This window comes from Anolis sagrei, chromosome 4 (genome assembly GCF_037176765.1).
Source record: "Anolis sagrei isolate rAnoSag1 chromosome 4, rAnoSag1.mat, whole genome shotgun sequence".
Classification (NCBI taxonomy): Eukaryota; Metazoa; Chordata; class Lepidosauria; order Squamata; family Dactyloidae; genus Anolis; species Anolis sagrei.
The window spans coordinates 175,767,732-175,786,019 of NC_090024.1; the positions used below are offsets into that span (position 1 = coordinate 175,767,732).

General features: G+C 37.6%; 1 protein-coding gene across 6 annotated transcripts in view; it reads left to right on the plus strand.

Annotated features, from left to right (window-relative positions):
- Positions 1-18,288, plus strand: part of BEND5 (BEN domain containing 5) — a 995,828-nt gene that overhangs the window by 575,818 nt on the left and 401,722 nt on the right. For 5 of the 6 annotated variants that reach the window (XM_060773472.2, XM_060773473.2, XM_060773475.2 and 2 more), the window contains 3 exons: positions 7,566-7,714; positions 8,319-8,532; positions 12,077-12,266. The exons of the other annotated variant lie outside the window; for it this stretch is intronic. In XM_060773472.2, the coding sequence (XP_060629455.1) occupies positions 7,566-7,714; positions 8,319-8,532; positions 12,077-12,234 (521 nt within the window). In that variant the 3' untranslated portion in view covers positions 12,235-12,266. Of the gene's footprint in view, positions 1-7,565; positions 7,715-8,318; positions 8,533-12,076; positions 12,267-18,288 lie in introns of those variants that run through there. 6 annotated transcript variants of the gene reach the window in all.

The window sequence follows — 18,288 nt, forward strand, 5'->3', positions numbered from 1 at the left end:
CAAGTAACACAAGGCAATGGAAATAAAGAGAGCCCTGGCTTGTCAGAGTGTGTGCTAGCTGAATGGAAAGCAACCATTTCTTACTTATCTATAACAACGAGATGTCGGGCAGCTTTGTGAAATGTCCGGCTCTCATCCTCCAAGATTTCATCATTACAACATTGACTTCCTATGAAACTTCGAGTTTGCCATTTTTCTTCCCACAGCCCTCTGGTTCTTTGGAAACGATGGGAGCATTTAGTATTCCCATCATGTCTGAAACAGAAAAACGAGAGAAGAATTGGGTTAATTGCGCTGACAATTTGAAACATTCTAGAGTTCTAAAGGATACTTTTTGACGGTAACTCCATCCACCTTCCCGATGATATATAATGGACAGGCATCGCCTTTGCCTCAGTTCTATAGTCAGATAGTCTTTTCAGTACTAGATTAGATAGTCTTTAGTTAGAACTCGATCCTTTCCGCTAGCAGGGTTCCCTTCCAGCTCAGCTAATCAGTTAGTTGGCTAGTTTTTTGTTTTTTCTTTTTTTTGTACTCCTGTGGACCTCTCAAAATTTCTATCTGTCTGAATCGTGGGAGGCATGCCATGATGATTACCACATCATTAAAGTTATGTGCAGTCTGTAAGACCAAAATATCTAATAATGATGGCAATTCCTGCTGCTTAATCTGGTCATGGCCTGTAAGATTTGCCAGACTTTCACAACAGCACGGAGGAAAAAACAGAGATCATTGTCTAAAAGTGGCCCTCTACATCATCCTTCAAGGTTGGCCTTCCTTCTCTATCTCTACCACTCCTGAAACTCCCTCTGTACCATCCAACAGACTTTGTAAGTCTGCCAAGGCCAAATCTGATGCTACATTGGCGGAGGCTCCTACTCTTTCAACTTCCATGTCCAAATGCACTCACTCAGATGACACATATACAAAAAAAATCTTAAAAGCTCAAGGCAATGGTTGGCAGAAGCTTCTTTGCAAAAACAAAAAACCAAAAAAACACCTCGGCCCTGGCTGCTGATTCAGACAGTCCTAGGAAGAACGAGGACAAGTCTGAGTGCTTTGAGTGTGGGACTATACCAATGCCTCAGGAGCCTTGCATCCTTGTTGAAGGACAACCTCCTGAAGAGCCAATCCAGACTTCCCAATAGCCTATGGTCAAAAAGGACCCTTAACAATCTCAATCTAGGACATCAACATTATCCCTCTGCCATTAGGAGGCAGAAGCCAAAACATGGTTGATTCTGATCAAGTGCCATCCCACTGCAGTCTTTGCAAAGTATCCTCTCTCACTCCCCACTAAGGTCCAGATGTCATAGAAGTTTGCTGACTCATCATAGCTTCTATGGTCCCCTGGCTGTTGAGGTCATTGGTTTCTGTTGACACAAGGCACGCAGTTAACAAAGTGCCCATAATCCTATGCATGCATCGATCCAGGTCCCAGGTCCTTAAGACCTCGATGCTGACAGCTGTCCATGACCTAACATATATGGGTTCCCACCTTCATACTCCTATAACTGTGGAACCTGCTGCACACAAGCCTGAGCTGGATAAGAAATTGAGGACTATGACTGATTCTGTGTGCCTTCTCTCCCCAGACCTGGAGGTGACCCACCTCAACCCTCCATCCCCAGCATTGATCTCTTAGCTTCCAAAAAAACAGTTAAGTCCAGGTTGGTAGAAAAAAGAAAGTGGTTCCATTCCTCTTGTTCCTGCTTCCCCATTTAAGCTCCTGTCTATCATTGATTTTGCCCTGTCCTGTGTTCACCAAAAAGAGAAGCTGTGGTAATCACAAGGTAGAAGAAATGCAAGTTCTAATCCTTTGTCTTGAGGTGAAAATGTGTGTGTGGGAGAAGAAGCTGGATGGGTGGAGGGGAATACATTATTAAGAATTATTTTCTCACACAAAATGAAGAGAAGCTCTTCTTTTAAAACATCATTTTGAAATAGTGTTGTCAGGGCTAATTCTTGAAACTCAGATTCAAATAGCATAATAGTACTAATGATATATATTTTAATATGTCTAGTTGGATCCTTATAACCAAGGTGAAAGAAGAAAGTGCAAAAGTTAGGTTGCAGTAAAACATTAAAAAAATCAAGATTATGGCAACCAGATTATTGATAACTGGCAATTAGAGGGAGAAAACATTTGGCAGTGACAGACTTCGTATTTCTAGGCTTGAAGATTACTGCAGAGGCAGATTGCAGCCAGGAAATCAGAAGATGTTTACCTCTTGGGAGGAGCGCCATGACCAATCTTGATAAAATAGTGAAGAGTAGAGACATCACACTGGCAACGAAGATAGTTAAAGCAATGGTATTCCCCGTAGTAACCTATGGATGTGACAGCTGGACCATAAGGATGGCTGAGCGAAGGAAGATAGACACTTTCAAACTGGTGTTGGAGGAAAATTCTGAGAGTGCCTTGGACTGCAAGAAGACCAAACCAGTTCATACTCCAGGAAATAATGCCCGGCTTCTCACTGGAAAGAGGGATATTTAGAGGCAAACCTGAAGTACTTTGGCCACATAATGAGAAGACAGGAAAGTTTGGAAAATATAATGATGCTCGGGAAAATGGAAGGAAAAACGAAGAGGGGCCAACCAAGGGCAAGATGGATGAATGGTATCCTTGAAGTGACTGGCTTGAAGGAGCTGGGGATAGCAACAGCTGACAGGTAGCTCTGGCATGGGGCTGGTCCATGAGGTCACGAAGAGTCGGAAGCAACTGAACGATTAAACAACAACAGTTGGATTCTGAATAAAGGCATGTTCTAAAGATTTCATGTTGTCCTAGAATTATAAGTTGTTGTAGAATGCATAACAAGTTCAGATATTTCAGTTGGGAGTACAATGCAGAAATTGGTCAGTCTTTTGTTAGTGGTGGCAAAATCTTACCACAATGTATCTTATAACTCTTCTTTACTCATCACTTCTCAATTGTAGTCACCTTCCATTTGATTTTGCATGATAGCAAGGATAAGAAAATAACTAGCCCAAGACCACCAAGAGAGTTTTATACTTGAGTGATTTCAACCTGGATTTCCCCACTCGAAACTCAGCACTCCTGCCATTATTCTGCTGTAGTTGCACTTAAATGTTTTCAATGGTGTGCTTTGCAGCAGATATAGTTACCACCTTTATTTTAAGAAAGAAAGAAACATTTTAGAATTAAGAAATACAAAAGTACCATTTACTATTTTATATGAGTTACTTAAAAAAGATCGGGAGTCAGCATGGTGGTGTGGTTTGAGGATTAAGACTAGGACCTTTCTGCATTGCCATATGAAATCCAAATTATCCACTTAATAATGTGGATTATCTGCTTTGATAATCTGGATTATATGACAGTGTAGAAGGGGCCTAGGATTCTGGAGACCAGAGTTCAAGTCTGCACTTGGCCATGGAAATCTACTAGGTGACATTGAGCAAGTTACATTCTCTCAGCTTCAGAGGCAACCTCCATCCAAACAAATATTGCTAAGAAAACCTCATGGTCTCTAAGTCAGAAATTACTTGATTGTGCAGAACAATAACAAGGTGTTTGAGAAATTGAACATTATATGTACTTCAGATTTCCATTTAGGGAAAATACTTAAGAAAACATGTGTGTGATTTTCCTCCCTGAATTCAGTTTTAAGGAAACTATCGACTCATCATTTGGGAGGCCTGTAGGTTTTCCTAAATTAGGTGGTAAACCACAGCTTTAGTTAAGCATGCCAGTCCCAGAATGTTGGGAAGATTGTTGTATTTTCAGTACAAAAGAACAAAGTGCTGACTAATTTCTTTACAATACTGTGGTTTTTATTATTCTTGGTCTCTGTGCTTCTCATTATTACAGTAGAAGGTAAAAGTCCAAACCCACAGTCTTCCCTTTACAATCTTGATGGAATGCTGATGTCTGCCACACCCTGTAGTTTCTATAAAGTTCTGTTTAGGTGGTAAGAAAGTCTGTTGTTTCAAGCTATTGATAGAAGGGGTAAAAAAGGCACATTGAAGGGAGTTTACGCCCTCTCCCCCAATATATTCAATTACTTGTTATATTTAACACCAGCAATTTATATTACCACAAAATAATATACATTCAAAAATATAGGAGAGGGAAGGAAAAAAGACAAGAAAAAGTATTCTTATTTCACCAACACACATCTAATACATAATCTCATTAAAGTTGGTAAAAGCCATTACCACAGCTTAATTACGTCATTAGAGTTTGTCTTTCTTGCAATATTTATGCATTTTTCCAGCCTTCAGAAATTTTTCATCCGTCATACTGGTATGTTTAGAAGCCACATTAATTTGTCCATTTGGGTCAACTCAGCAAGTGGAACAATCCATTCTTCCATCATCTGTGCTTCAGTCTATTTCCAAATTTGAGTAAAGCATAATCTTGGTGGTGTTGTCATTTACAATCTAAATCTTTAACAATAATGCTCTGCAGAAATATTTCTAGTAACATTACTATGTGTAGTTTTAATTTTTGGAATGAACAAATAAATCTTAGACCAGTAATTTTTCATTTTATCGCAAGTTCATCAGATTTGAAAAAGAAATTCTCCTTATATATTATATATAACAAGCCACGAGAATAAAGATGAAGATCCACCCAGAGGAAAAGTGTTCTTGCCATACATCAAGGGAACCACTGACCGCATAGGGAAGCTGATGAGGAAACACAACATACAAACTATCTACAGACCCACCAAGAAAATCCAACAAATGCTACGTTCAGCAAAGGACAAGAGGGATCCTCTCACTTCTGCAGGAGTCTACTGTGTACCATGCAGCTGTGGACAAGTCTACATAGGGACCACCAAATGCAGCGCCCAAACACAAATCAAGGAACATGAAAGGCACTGCAGACTACTTCAACCAGAGAAATCAGCCATAGCAGAGCACCTGATGAACCAACCTGGACACAGCATTTTATTTGAGAACACAGAAATGCTGGACCACTCTCACAACCACCAAGTCAGACTACACAGAGAAGAGATTGAAATACACAAGCATGTGGACAATTTCAACAGAAAGGAGGAAACCATGAAAATGAACAAAATCTGGCTACCAGTATTAAAAAAAACTGTAAAATTGCAACAGCACAACAACAGAGAGGAAGCAGGCATCTAATTACCTCTCAACAAAAGTTTGCCCCAGGCACAGTCAGGCCATTGTATGCTAATCAAGGTGGTCAGTTGAAATATTCACACCTAGCTCCAGCAGACAAGAGTCCTTTGTCTCACCCTGGTCATTCCACAGATATATAAACCCTTTTGCCTAGTTCCAACAGACCTCACTACCTCTGAGGATGCTTGCCATAGATGCAAGCGAAACGTCAGGAGAGAATGCCTCTAGACCATGGCCATGTAGCCCGAAAAAACCTACAACAACCCAGTAGGCTTGGGCGGTTTTGTTCGTTAATTTCGTAATTCGTTATTAATTTGTATTTAAATTAGCTTACGATCCGATATTGAGCCATGCAGGAGTAATTAAAAATCGAAACAATTTTTTCAATTTATTTCGTAATTGTTTCGTAATTGTTTCGTAATTATTTCCGTATGTCTGGTGCAAGTTTTAGGGTTGTTGTTTGTTTTATCAGTGATAAAAAATAAATTATCACACCAACAGTCAACAACAGAGGGAGAGGGAAGCTTCAGAAGTTCCCCCTGTCCCATTTGGAGGGTTATTTAGCATATTGCACAATCGCGTCCGCCATTAACGAATCGATTCGTAATTGTTTTGTAATTGTTTCGTAATTTTACGAAATTTTGTATATTTCGAACTTTTTTAAAGAAAAATTTCGGAATTCTTTTAAAAAACGAAATGCAAAAACCCCCTAAAAACGAAAGGAGTTTAGAACCAAATTTTTCCGTAGTTACCCAAGCCTACAACCAAATGATTCTCACCATGAAAGCCTTCGACAATACAAATTCTCCTTATCTGCTGTTTTGTTCAGTGGTCTTCTACCCAATTTCATGTCAATCATTTTGGTAGTGTTCTCTGTATAAAGATGGTGAGCTGCACAGAAGATCCAAACAACAGCTGTGTGCCACCATGACAAATGTTGGTTTGAATATGTTGGCCTTTGGGAAATAGTTTCTCTACAATTTCAAGATACTGTGTAAGAAATTATAACATCTTAAGCTGGTAAAATTCATTTGGGTTGTAGATGTGATCAGACAGTGGCTATTCCAGAAACATAACTTATTTATTCTAAGAATATCAATAGTTGGGATAGGTTGGGATAGTTTAATGTTGTGGTTTAGAGCAGGTAAGAATTTGAACATGCATTAATCAAGGTATAATAAGTCAGCTTGCTTACAAGGATGTAACTTTGTTTGTCGTATGCCAGGACTCGGCTGGTATCAAGGGCTGAGGTTTATTAAACAAAAAAGGTTTGGCCAACAAAAAAGAACTGCAGCACACAGCTGGAGTAATGATGAACACATGCCAAGCTGAAAAGTCCAATTAATGCAGACAAGCCAAGTACTAAGAAATCCCAAAGCTACAGTCCAGTAGATGTTCCAAGTTCACTTATCAGAGTTCTTTAAACAATGTTCAAGAATCCAAGATCACAAGCAGTAGTCAGAGTTCTGAAGTCAAGCCAGGAGCAGTCAGGGGTCAAACTGAAGTTCAAGTTCATAAATCAAAGCCAGGAAGTTAGTCCAGAATTCAAAATCAAGGATTCAAGATTCAGCATAATCTAGAACAGGATTCCAGGAATAAGGTCAGAGTCCAGAATTCTAGCCCTCAGCTTTGAGTCTTCTTTAGAGGAGATAAAGTGGGGCATAAAATAAATATAATAATAATAATAACTCAGCAGAACCAAGATCCAGGACAAGAATACCAATGCACAATGTTATCTGCTATCAAAGATCCATCTCTTCCAACCCCTTTTTATTAAGAGATCTCAGCTGTAGCTCATTTCAGCAAGCCTTCACCGATAATCTTGGAAGCCTGAGATACTTTCTTTGAGGAAGAGGTGGTCAGATTCAGCCCTTCCAAGCTTGCTGCAACACCAAGAAGATTCCTCCTCTCCTGGAGACCTGCTCCCAGCAGTAACTGAACCAGGCCAGACACACAGCTGGCCTTAACAGTGTGTTACCAAGTATTTTTGGCTTATGATCAGTTCATTATTTTCTTCTTTTTCAAGCTTTACATATCTTTGTACTTGGTTTTCTCTCTCTCTGAAATAAATGTTTTAAGAAATAAAATAAAAGCAGTATTGTGACAAGCTTTCCAAGAAATCAGTAATTGAATTTGTGCTGAATCAATTCAACTCTCCCGTTCCCTTATAATTCCAGTTCTTTGCCAATTATTTATCATATTTGTCTTCTGTAGTCTGAAGTGTGTTCAGATTTTTCCTGTTAAGTTATAGTATATTGAACCTATTACGAAAATATATGTCTCTAATAAAGCAATAGGGGTTGTTGTTACTCATGGTGTAGGGTTTTTTAAAAGTTAGATCCCTTTTTTATTCTGTTGTAATCTGACCAATTGACAGCAAAATCCATTTAAGATGTTGATATTAATGCTTCTTAATATATTGCATCTTTTTAAAACCTTTGTAGGCCCAGCCCTAGAACTTGAAAAAGTAACACCAGAATCCATTGAGCCTGAGTCTGAAGTACAGACCACTTTCAGTGAAGAAGCAAACACATCAACATACTATCCAGCTGCTGTTCCAGTAATGGACAAATATATTCTTGAGAATGGAAAGGTATTCTAAGAGACAACTTCTAAACATAAAGTGGAATTATGGTGTATTTTATGTCACTCATGTAACATCAAGAGTCATACCTATAAGATTCTGACAGATATTTCCTGAGTTGACACCTCAGAGCCTTTGGTGATGTTTTGACACTTATTCAGCAAAATCCACCCACAAACCACACCCGGAAGGAAAATACCGGTACATAGCTTTGGGAGAACTTGCATATCTTCTTAGACATGCGTGTCTTGGGAATCCGGGAAGTAGCTCAGAACTCCTTTGTTTGACAAAGATAACTGAGCATACATCTTTCTTAGACAGTATTCACTATAGGAGAGCTTTCATGGTGATGTGAATGACTTGTTAATTTAGTTGATTTATGGAACAATTTTATTTCCATTTATTTCCTTTCATTTCAGGAATTTTCACATAATTTATGTTTCAGGCTGATTCTCATATAGTAATGTTTTTAATCTGGAGGGATTAAAGGCAGGTGTGTGCTTTGTAAAGATAGTGTTATGGTGTTATGAAAGATGAAACAGGTCACTTCATTATCACTTTTCAATTGCATATGCCAACTGCTAATTGACTGCTATTTTATTTTACATTTCAGGTTCATCTTGGCAGTGGCATCTGGGTAGATGAGGAGAAGTGGCACCAGCTGCAAGTAACACAAGGAGATTCAAAGTATACAAAAAACTTAGCCGTTATGATCTGGGGAACCGATGTTCTCAAAAACAGAAGCGTTACAGGAGTTGCAACCAAAAAAAAGAAAGACGCTGTTCCCAAACCACCGTTGTCACCTCACAAATTAAGTATTGTCAGGGGTAAGATATTTCTAAATCTGATAGTTCTTCAGAAATTGTGCTCTCAGAATACTATAAAAATGATCCCAAAAGTCCTATGTGTTTAATACACAAGAGGATGTAGTATGGGTGCCAAAATTACAATACAGTTCTAGTGGATTCACTACTGTAGGTTTTCCAAGCAGGAATGAATGGAGAAAACACACAAAACCAGGAAATACAATAAACAGTGTATAAACAACACCCACAATGTCATTTGAAACACTGTAATTGTCCACCAATCTGGGCATGTGCCTGTAATGATATTTATTCACAGGAATGAGGGCACTCGGGTTGATGAAAATGCACCCAACATCAGCCTGCATATGCTGCTATGCCAAACACCCTTCTCTCCATCAACCCCAGGAGCACAGTTAGCAGCAATCGCAATTCTACAGGTTCATTTAAGCAGGGCTTCAAATACTCCTATTTTCAAACTAAGCAAAATAAATAACTATAGTATGCATACTCCAAGGGAGACAACTGAGCGAATAGTGGAATGACTGATTCCCAGGTTCCCCGCCTGTCTAACAGAGGCTGGATAGCCATCTGTCGGGGGTTCTTTGAATGCAATTTTCCTGCTTCTTGCCAGGGGGTTGGACTGGATGGCCCATGAGGTCTTTTCCAACTCTATGATTCTTTCATGGAGTGCCATGCTCAGGTCAGGTGAAGCTGAACCTGAGTGCACAGCTTCTGCCTCAGCTTTCTACCTTCATGGGCAGAAAATGAATTATGAATACATTTCCTCTCTTCCCGCTAGTGCAGTGGTTCTCAACCTGGGGTCCCCAGATGTTTTTGGCCTACAACTCCCAGAAATCCTAGCCAGTTTACCAGCTATTAGGATTTCTGGGAGTTGGGGGCTAAAAACATCTAGGGACCCCAGGTTGAGAACCACTGCACTAGTGGGTTACAGTGCAGTGAAATCTATGGGCATTGTGTTTACTTCTTTTGCTTCATGGATTGAAACTGCAATCCTTTACATCAAAACATAGCCATGAGACATTGGCCGATGTGATTACCATAAGGGTTCCTCCCATTTCCTTGCTTGGCTGTATGACTTGTGCTTTCCTGACAGCCTTGTCTATTGAAATGGAGTAGAGGTTGCTATTTGGTTATTTGTATCTGAGTGTTAGCAGTATGCACTAGTTCCAATGTGTTTTCAGGGGACAAAGCATTTGCTTTAGTGCAAATTGTCCATTCCTCCTGTTTCCTTGTACCTCAGCTCTCTCTTGTGAATCCTGAGTATGAGTGGTACAGGACCACAGCTCTAACACATTTGAACATATATTTACTGAAGGAACATTCAGGGCAATCAGCATGTCTGTCAGGGTGATAGTGTATCTCGTGCTCTATGTATATATAGGATCAATGCACATCACACAGTATCTTTACCAAGTTACTATTTCTACATACATAGACAATATTTGTGGATATTAAGCCTTGTATTTTGCTAATCTCCCAAGTTTTTTATTCAAAATTCAGATAGGAAATCTACAATCTATTTTAAGAGGAAAAGACACAAAAAGGCAGTCTGATAAGTAAAAAGTAAATGCCATACTAATCAGATGTTTGAACAAAAAGTCCTGATTTGAAAATACAGTATGATTTTTTTTCTTTGATAGACCCTTCATGAATATGCTAAGAGACTATGAATGTCTGTCTATTTCAGGCAGGGAACAGTAGTTCAGAGGTCTTTTGAATTTGTGTGCAATCCCAAAAACCATTAGTACAAGTCAAATTAATTGAACTAAATATAACTTAAGTTATTATTGCACTCAACATTACAATCTTGGGTCTGTTTACTTCAAAATAAGTCCTGTTTTGTTCAGCGGGCTTTACTTTCTAATAATGTCCTTTATTTTATTTTATTTGCATTTCAAAATGAGAACTCATAAAATTTGTATCTGTGGAGTGACTTTTGCTTTTATTCTCTCGTTCTAAAACAGCTTCCTTAAGTTACATCTTTAAAATATGGATTTAAGCTTTAATGGAAGTAATATATCTTACTGTTTTAGTGGTCTCTGTTGTGCAATTTATTGTAAGGAAGTTATTAAAAATGGTACACAAACATTATAAACCCTGTTACTGAAAAATAACCTTTTATAAAACTTCTGAAAGGTGTCAAAGGGAACTGCAAAGGATGTAGAATACTTAATTGTCATTACCTTAATACAGTGCATTAACAGTGCTATAAAACATGTTAATTAAGTGAATCTTTATAGTTTTATGCCATATAAAGAAATAACTGCTACTGGAAAAAAGTAGGCAAAGCAGAAGTTGCTTAATTGGTCAGGATGTCACTTAATATTATCGGTAGTAATAGCCTGTATTTACAATGGCTTATACTACTGTAGGAAGAATTGTCCATTTCACAGTATAATATATTGTATATCAAGTGCCAATGTACTATCTCCCCCTGGGGAGATAGGGCAGTATATAGATAAAGTATTATTATTATTATTATTATTATTATTATTATTATTATTATTAAGCATGATTGACATAGCTTTTTTTTAATAATTAGGCTGTTTGCTGTTTTCTTTCTTCAGTCAGAGATTACAGAGGTTTTAATATCTGGACCCTATTTTGAAAGATGCCATCAATTGTTCCTATCCATGAGCAGATGCAAACACTCAGCTTCAAAGGAAATTGGGTTTCCTTTTTGCATACCTTCATTTTACATTTTCCCTCCAAGTGTTATTATTGGATAGCATAACCAATTTCTCCAGTAATTCTATATAACTGTTCATTGGATCCACCAGAGAAAGCTCTGGAATCCTTATCTGTCACAGAAATGTGCTGCTGCAGTGAATCACACTTTTGTTCAGCAGGGAACAAATGTTGTAAGCTCCTACTTCCTTTGAACTACCAGCTTCATTGGTGTCATTTAGACAAGAAAAATTTAGACAAATGGCAAAGCTGGGTTTGAGCAACTAGAAGACTTGCTGCCTTTGGCAAAAAGGGAGCATGGACATAACAAGAACATAGATTGTTCTCTAGAGCTTGCTCATGTGACCATGACTTTGATAAAGTGCTAAGAGTTTGGCTGGGATTTCAGAGGTCTGAGGTATAAATGTGTGCTAAAAGCCAGGGAATGCTAAATCCTAAGTCGCCTTCATTGCCATCAGAATCATGTTAAATAAAAAAATTACTCTGGGCTTTGTGGTGCTCAAGTTCATTTATTTTAATGAACTTAAAACACCCACAACTAAATGCAGAATTGATACTAGTCCAAGTGTTCAGAGACAGTGCCTTCTAATTCAGAATGGCAGGTGGAGACATTTGGTACTGTAGTATTAAATCTTGGCAGAAAGTGTGCTGTTTTATGACAGACTCGTTTATGATTAAGAAGTGTGCATGCATAGAATTAGCTGCCATTCCAGGCTTCCATGCAAAAACTCTCACATAATTTATGTTTGGGTTTTAAATTCTGGAAAAAAAAATTGTATTCCCTATGCTGTCCCTGGTATATATGGATTATATATTTGCTGAGTTGGTTTCTAAATGCCATTTTTCTTCATTTCAGAATGTTTATATGACAGGATAGCACAAGAAACTGTGGATGAGGCTGAAATTGCACAGAGACTCTCCAAAGTCAACAAGTACATTTGTGAAAAAATCATGGATATCAATAAATCGTGTAAAAACGAAGAAAGGCGAGAAGCAAAGTATAATTTGCAATAAATTTTGAATTTTTAATAAAGTGTTAGTAAAAACTCGGGTGGTGGTGGTCTTGATTTCATAGTGTTGATATCGATGGATCCAAAGTGTGACTTGTTTTACTGGTTTTGCTCATTTTTAAAGACACTCTGCGCCTGCTTAAAGCAGTAAAATTCCCTTAATGGAAAAATAGCACTGAATTCCCTAGTTGTGACATGCTGAGTGTGAACTTAGATGACAGTTTGGCAAATCCTTGACCTCTCCTTCCATCCTATTAAAGTTATTGGGGTTTTGTTTTGCAAGCTATCTCTGTACAGGAAAATTCAGTGAAATAAAAACTTAATGTGGTCGCACTTTTCATACGGCTTTAAAAGAAAGTTTATTAAAATGCTTTTTGTGAATCTAGATATTTAAAAATGATCTTGCTCTCTGAAGTGCAAGCTGATTTATTTTAGAATAGACTCCATTTAAAGTCACAGTGTCTGTTTTAAACCATGTATGATCCAAATCCACAGTTTATATCATTTGTGCTTTCGTATTCTAGGGATTGAGGGAGAACAGGTTTTCTTTACAAAAATGCTGCATTTGAACTGTGGTTCCTGTTCATTATGTATATTACAGCTGTTTTGGGAAGTCGTATCACCTAAAATCCCTTGTATTTTTTCCCAGAACACCACAATGTAGTAGAACAGAAAAAGAAATTTTTGCAAGAAACATATGTAATAGAATGTGTTAAGATTAAGTAGTGATAGCTTCTATTATATACATCAGCTATGGAACTTTATTAACATATGATTTGTGTTTCTAAGCCGAATTTTAGAAAAGTCAGAAGGGAAGTGGTGGCCTTGTTTGCCATTAGATGATGTGTGGATTTTTAAACATTTATTTTGTGGTATTTTATAAGTGAACTCCAAATGTGGCTGTTTCTGCATTCAAGAGCCTGTGGTAGGGGCATGTATTTCCCATCTTGGGCTTCATTCCTCTTCTAGGCATACAGCGGAGGAGATCGGCCTGTTCCCATGCCATTGTAGTTGACTAGGTTTTAACAGGAGGGATGGCAATTGGCTCTGCTATAGCTTTTGTTTTGGTGTTATTTTTCTTTCTTCCATAGCACCAGAGAGTGATTCTCTTGTGCCATGGTTCATTCAAGCCACCTGCCCTCCTTTGAGTTTCTGAGTTGGTTTCTTCTCTCCACATCTACACAGCATGGCATGGTTGAGAGCATTTGTCTGTTGCACATCATGACTTCCACCATTATGTCCTTTACCCAGCCCTGCCTCCATCATATACAGCCATACCAGTGCTTTTATACTATCAAATTATAATATTTTTGTTTCAATCTGGTCGCGTCAGTTGCAATAGAGCTCATCATATTTCCCATTTGGGGTTTGATATATGTGTCTACTCAAAAGGGGAAGAAGGAGGCCCATTGATGTTGGCTAAAGATGCAAAGGAATACAGTGTATCCAGAAGAGCAGTTTGAATAATAGTATTCTAAATATTTTAAATGAGGGTGTGGAAATGATTTGATAGGTAGCATTTAGATTTTCTTCCATATATCTACAATATGACCCTTGGGGATATGTTCAAAGACAATGAATACCACCACCTCCCTTCCCTGAATACTTTAATCACAAATAATAGCAAACTCTATATTTTGACTATAGAGCATTCCATAGAATAACACATAAAAACTTCTGGGAGGGAATATTTTTTGGAGTATGGGTAAGAAATCATGGATATCAGATCTGTGAATAAGGGAGGATCATATCTCCCCCCCCCCCCCAAAAAAAAATAGGAAAAGAGACTTTCTTTTTGGGGGGTCTTTTGTTTTGGTTGTTTTCCCTAAGATATCTTAACATTTTCATTGTAAAGAGGTTGTTTCTCATTGGGGCTTGTGTGCATTCTAATTAGCTCGAACAAACTAAATAATTAGAAAATCAAATAATGATGGACCAAAGGATAAGCAGATAAAGCCATTATGACAGCCAGCAAGCTCTACTTACCCCTTGTGATCTCCTTCATTTAATATGCATTGCTTTGAGAAATAAAACAAATGGTATTTGAAGTGTCTCCTAATGTTTTAAAGTTATATTCAAAAATGTTTTTAAGTATTATGGTCTAATAATTTTAAAAGGAAGTTCATTGCCTTGTTTCCCTCCCAAAGGAACTTGTTACAATAGCATTGCTACTTTCAAACAGTAAGCTGTTCCTTATTACATTGCTTCTTACTATTGAGGCATACAAGAGGTTTCTACTTTCTTTAAGCATACGAAATTGGGACTGAGGGTGGTGTATCTTTATAAAACTAAAAATCTCTGCTGTTCAAGTACTAGTTGATGAGATATATCATCCCACATACTATCTGTCTTATTGCTGCCATCCACATGTCCAGGAGTGGTTCGTAAGAAAACTTTCCTATTGGATAGCAATTAGAAGCCTTTAAATCAACTCTTAAGCAGAATATTAAATGTTTCTATAGTATTGTAAGCAGTGCAAGACTTCAATTTGATTTTAAAGTGGAACAATAATACATGAAGGGGGGCTTACTTTAATAGTTCAAATATTGTCCACCTCCAACAAGTATTTAGGAAAAGAGGACATATTTATGTCCCCATTACCCTAAAGATTAGAGTTTGCCAGAAGTTTGCATAAACACAGAGGGTATTATATTTTACACTGTAAAACATGCAGCATTATTCACTCTCTTTTTTTTAAAAAAAAAAAAACTGAAATATATAAAGGATGAGAAAATGGTGTTGGCACTTAGAACCAGATCCCAGTTTCAAAGTTTATTTGGTGAAATGAATTAGGACCCAGATTTTCCAGTTTATGGAGCCCCCGGTGGCACAGTGGGTTAAATCACTGAACTGTTAAACTTGTTGACCAAAAGGTTGAAGGCTTGAATCCGGGGAGCAGCATGAGCTTTTGCTGTCAGCCCCAGCTTCTGCCATTCTAGCAGATTGAAAACATGCAAATGTGAGTAGATCAATAGGCACTGCTCCGGTGGGAAGGTAACGATGCTCCATGCAGTCATCACCTTGGAGGTGTTTATGGACAACACTGGCTCTTTGGCTTAGAAATGAAGATGAGCACCAACCCCCAGAGTTGGACCCCATTGGACTTAACGTGAAGGGAAAACCTTTACCTTTCCAGTTCATGTCTAACAAAATTTGGGTGTGAACAAATGACAGTAGGAGCATCTGACTTCAGGCTGCAGAGAATTTCATTAAACCAAGTTTGAACCAGACTATTATATTTTGTGGCATTAGCATTATGATTGCTGCTGTTTATAGTAGATATCACATTATATATAATGTAGAATATGATTTCAGAGAGCAATGCAATCCTGTGTATCTTTAGACATAAATCCTACTATATTCAATGGGGCATGCTAAGAAGAAATTGTGCATAGGATTGCTCTTCTATGGAATAATTTTTGATTTTTTTTAAAAAAATAGATGTCTAAAATTTGAGTATTTTAAGATTTGTACGCCAGCTCTTGCTCAACTGCCCACCTCCTAACACCATATTCCTAGATTATCATAGCGTGTCAGCATATTGAAGAAAAATAGAAAGTTTTCTGCTACATCTCCATCCACAGCTGCTGCCATTCTGGTGCCAACAGCTAGTTTACCCGCTGGAGATTGCTCTCTGTCAACTAGATGGCGCAGTCAGGTTCATTTTGAAATGTGATGTGTTTATTCTGGCAACTGATGGCTGACAGTCTGGCTGTTTGACTTCACAGCTGCCATTTACTGTTAAATAAAATGCAATGAAGTTTGGGGCAAATTGAAGTGGAGCCATCTTCAAGGTCATCTTCCTATTGTGTTAGCAATACTCTATTTACTTTTTGGATCCAGTTTTCCCTACTAATGAATTGTTCTTTCCTGTATATTAATAGTGTGGAATATTGGTTCATTAATGGTCAAGTATATAGACTATTCATTCAATTTGGTCTTTTTTCGACCGGTGTCTTTGGCTCCCTTCTAGTAAAGCAAAATATTGAATGTGAAAATACAGAAATGGTGATGGCTGATTTTCTAATTTGATGGTCATTGGTTTTCCAAGAGCTACTGTATAATCATGCTTCTTTCAGGGTTATGGCATTGAATTACTATATTTTCCATAAATGTTTGTTTGAATGTCACATGAGGCCATTGAAACAGCTGTGCCACCATTTTAGTTCAGTATTTGGAAGAAATATTCTGTTCTGTTCCCACCACTACACATCTGTTATGTAGCTTGGAAGAAAGTTGTGCTGTTGTGCTATATGGCATGATCTATAATGAAGTGGTTCTGGCAGACCTTTGATTTGGGCAGGAGTGGAGGGACATAAGCTGGCAAAATAGGATTTCCTTTTATTATTTAGTAAAAGGAATCCATTACATTGAAAAACACTAAAATTGAGATTGATCCCTTTTACCTTCATGTCAGCTCAGTTTAAAACAAACGGTGGTTTTCCTTTAACTCACCAGGGAAGGTTTTAAAAATATAATTCTGCTCAATTGTAGCCCAAATATGCTCTATGTAGTGGACATTTAAACCTGTTCATTATTTCAGTGGCTGATACTGGTGCCTTACGTGATGAGGGTCACTTAATAGCCTTTTCATCATGGAGATGAATCAGCATCAAAACAAACTTTATGTTGAATTCTTATTAGGCTGTTTCTCACCCCCCCCCCCCCAACCCAAATCTGATGTATATTCATTAATAAGAATGTGTACTGGGAAAACTTCAAAAATCTGAAGGTATTGGAACCTAAAAAAGGGAGGCCTGGTTAGTACTTGGAATAGAGATCAGCAGGGAATGCCAGATACTATTCAGAAGAATGCAATAATAAACCACATCTAAAATGATGTTTAAAACCCTATGGAATTCATAGGCTCACTTAACTTCAGCAAGCACATACAATACAAAGATTGGAAGAACCTAGAGGGGAATATTGCCTTTTAGTAACATTTTTCATTAACCTTGTTCTTGTGTTCTTGCGTTCATATGTACAATTTGAAGTGGAATAAAGTTGATTTCTTTTTTTCCTCTTTAAATGGTATATGCACTACATGCTTTGATTCAAAATTTGGCAACTTATCACCATTTCTTATTTTTAAATGCTTTAGTTAAGAAAATCTGGAGGGTAGTTGGAGGTTGCATGTCTCTCCTTAATTGTCAATCCCCTACCATTAGAGACAACCAAGTAAGATTTAGCTGTCTTGTAAAACAATACTGAGAAGGTGGGAATGTTTTGTCTTTTATACAATCACATTTGTTTTCTTGGTAAAAAAAATAAAACATGTTTACATTCAGTATAGTGCAAACGTGCATAAAAAAATAACAATTTAGAAATGTTGCACATCCAAGATATGCAAGCATTCCAAAATCTGGAAAAAAATCACCAAAATATGAAATACTTCTGGTCCCAAGCATTTTGAGGAAGCTTTCAACCTCCAAAGCTTTTCTACATTTATATTGTGGCAACTTTGATGTTGAGTTATCAATATTTATAATGTATCGACTAAAACAACTTCAGATGATCATAAAATTCTCTGATTTGGATTTTCCAGTGTTGAAATTTGAATGTCAGCTATGAGAAGCCATAATTCTTTGCCAGTCATTGAAGATGCTGAGGAAAGGCGAGAAGGAAATCTGGTTTTGTTCACCCATCCTTTTTCTCAGAAGATTAAAATAGAGAAGTATTTTTGAAATACTACATATCTTACAACTGGAATTCTCCCTTAAACTGCATTCATAGCAGAAATGGTTGGACATGCACATTTTGATTTAGGCGTATCTGCTATGCAAATGCACCATGGTAAATGAAATGTGTGGGTATCATTATTGCTGTGCATGAATGAATGAATGAATGCAGAGGAAATCTCATGAAAAATAGTTTCACTTTGGCATGCCTCTGGTTTTCATAGTCTTCCAGTGATAAAATCTTAACATCAATCATACAGACTTTATTGATACCACTTTTTCATCATAATGGCATAGTGGAATTTGAAGCAATAATTCATAGAATGTGGAGGCAATAAAAATGTTATGAAGAGCAATTATTTGCATACTTCATGCTCAGT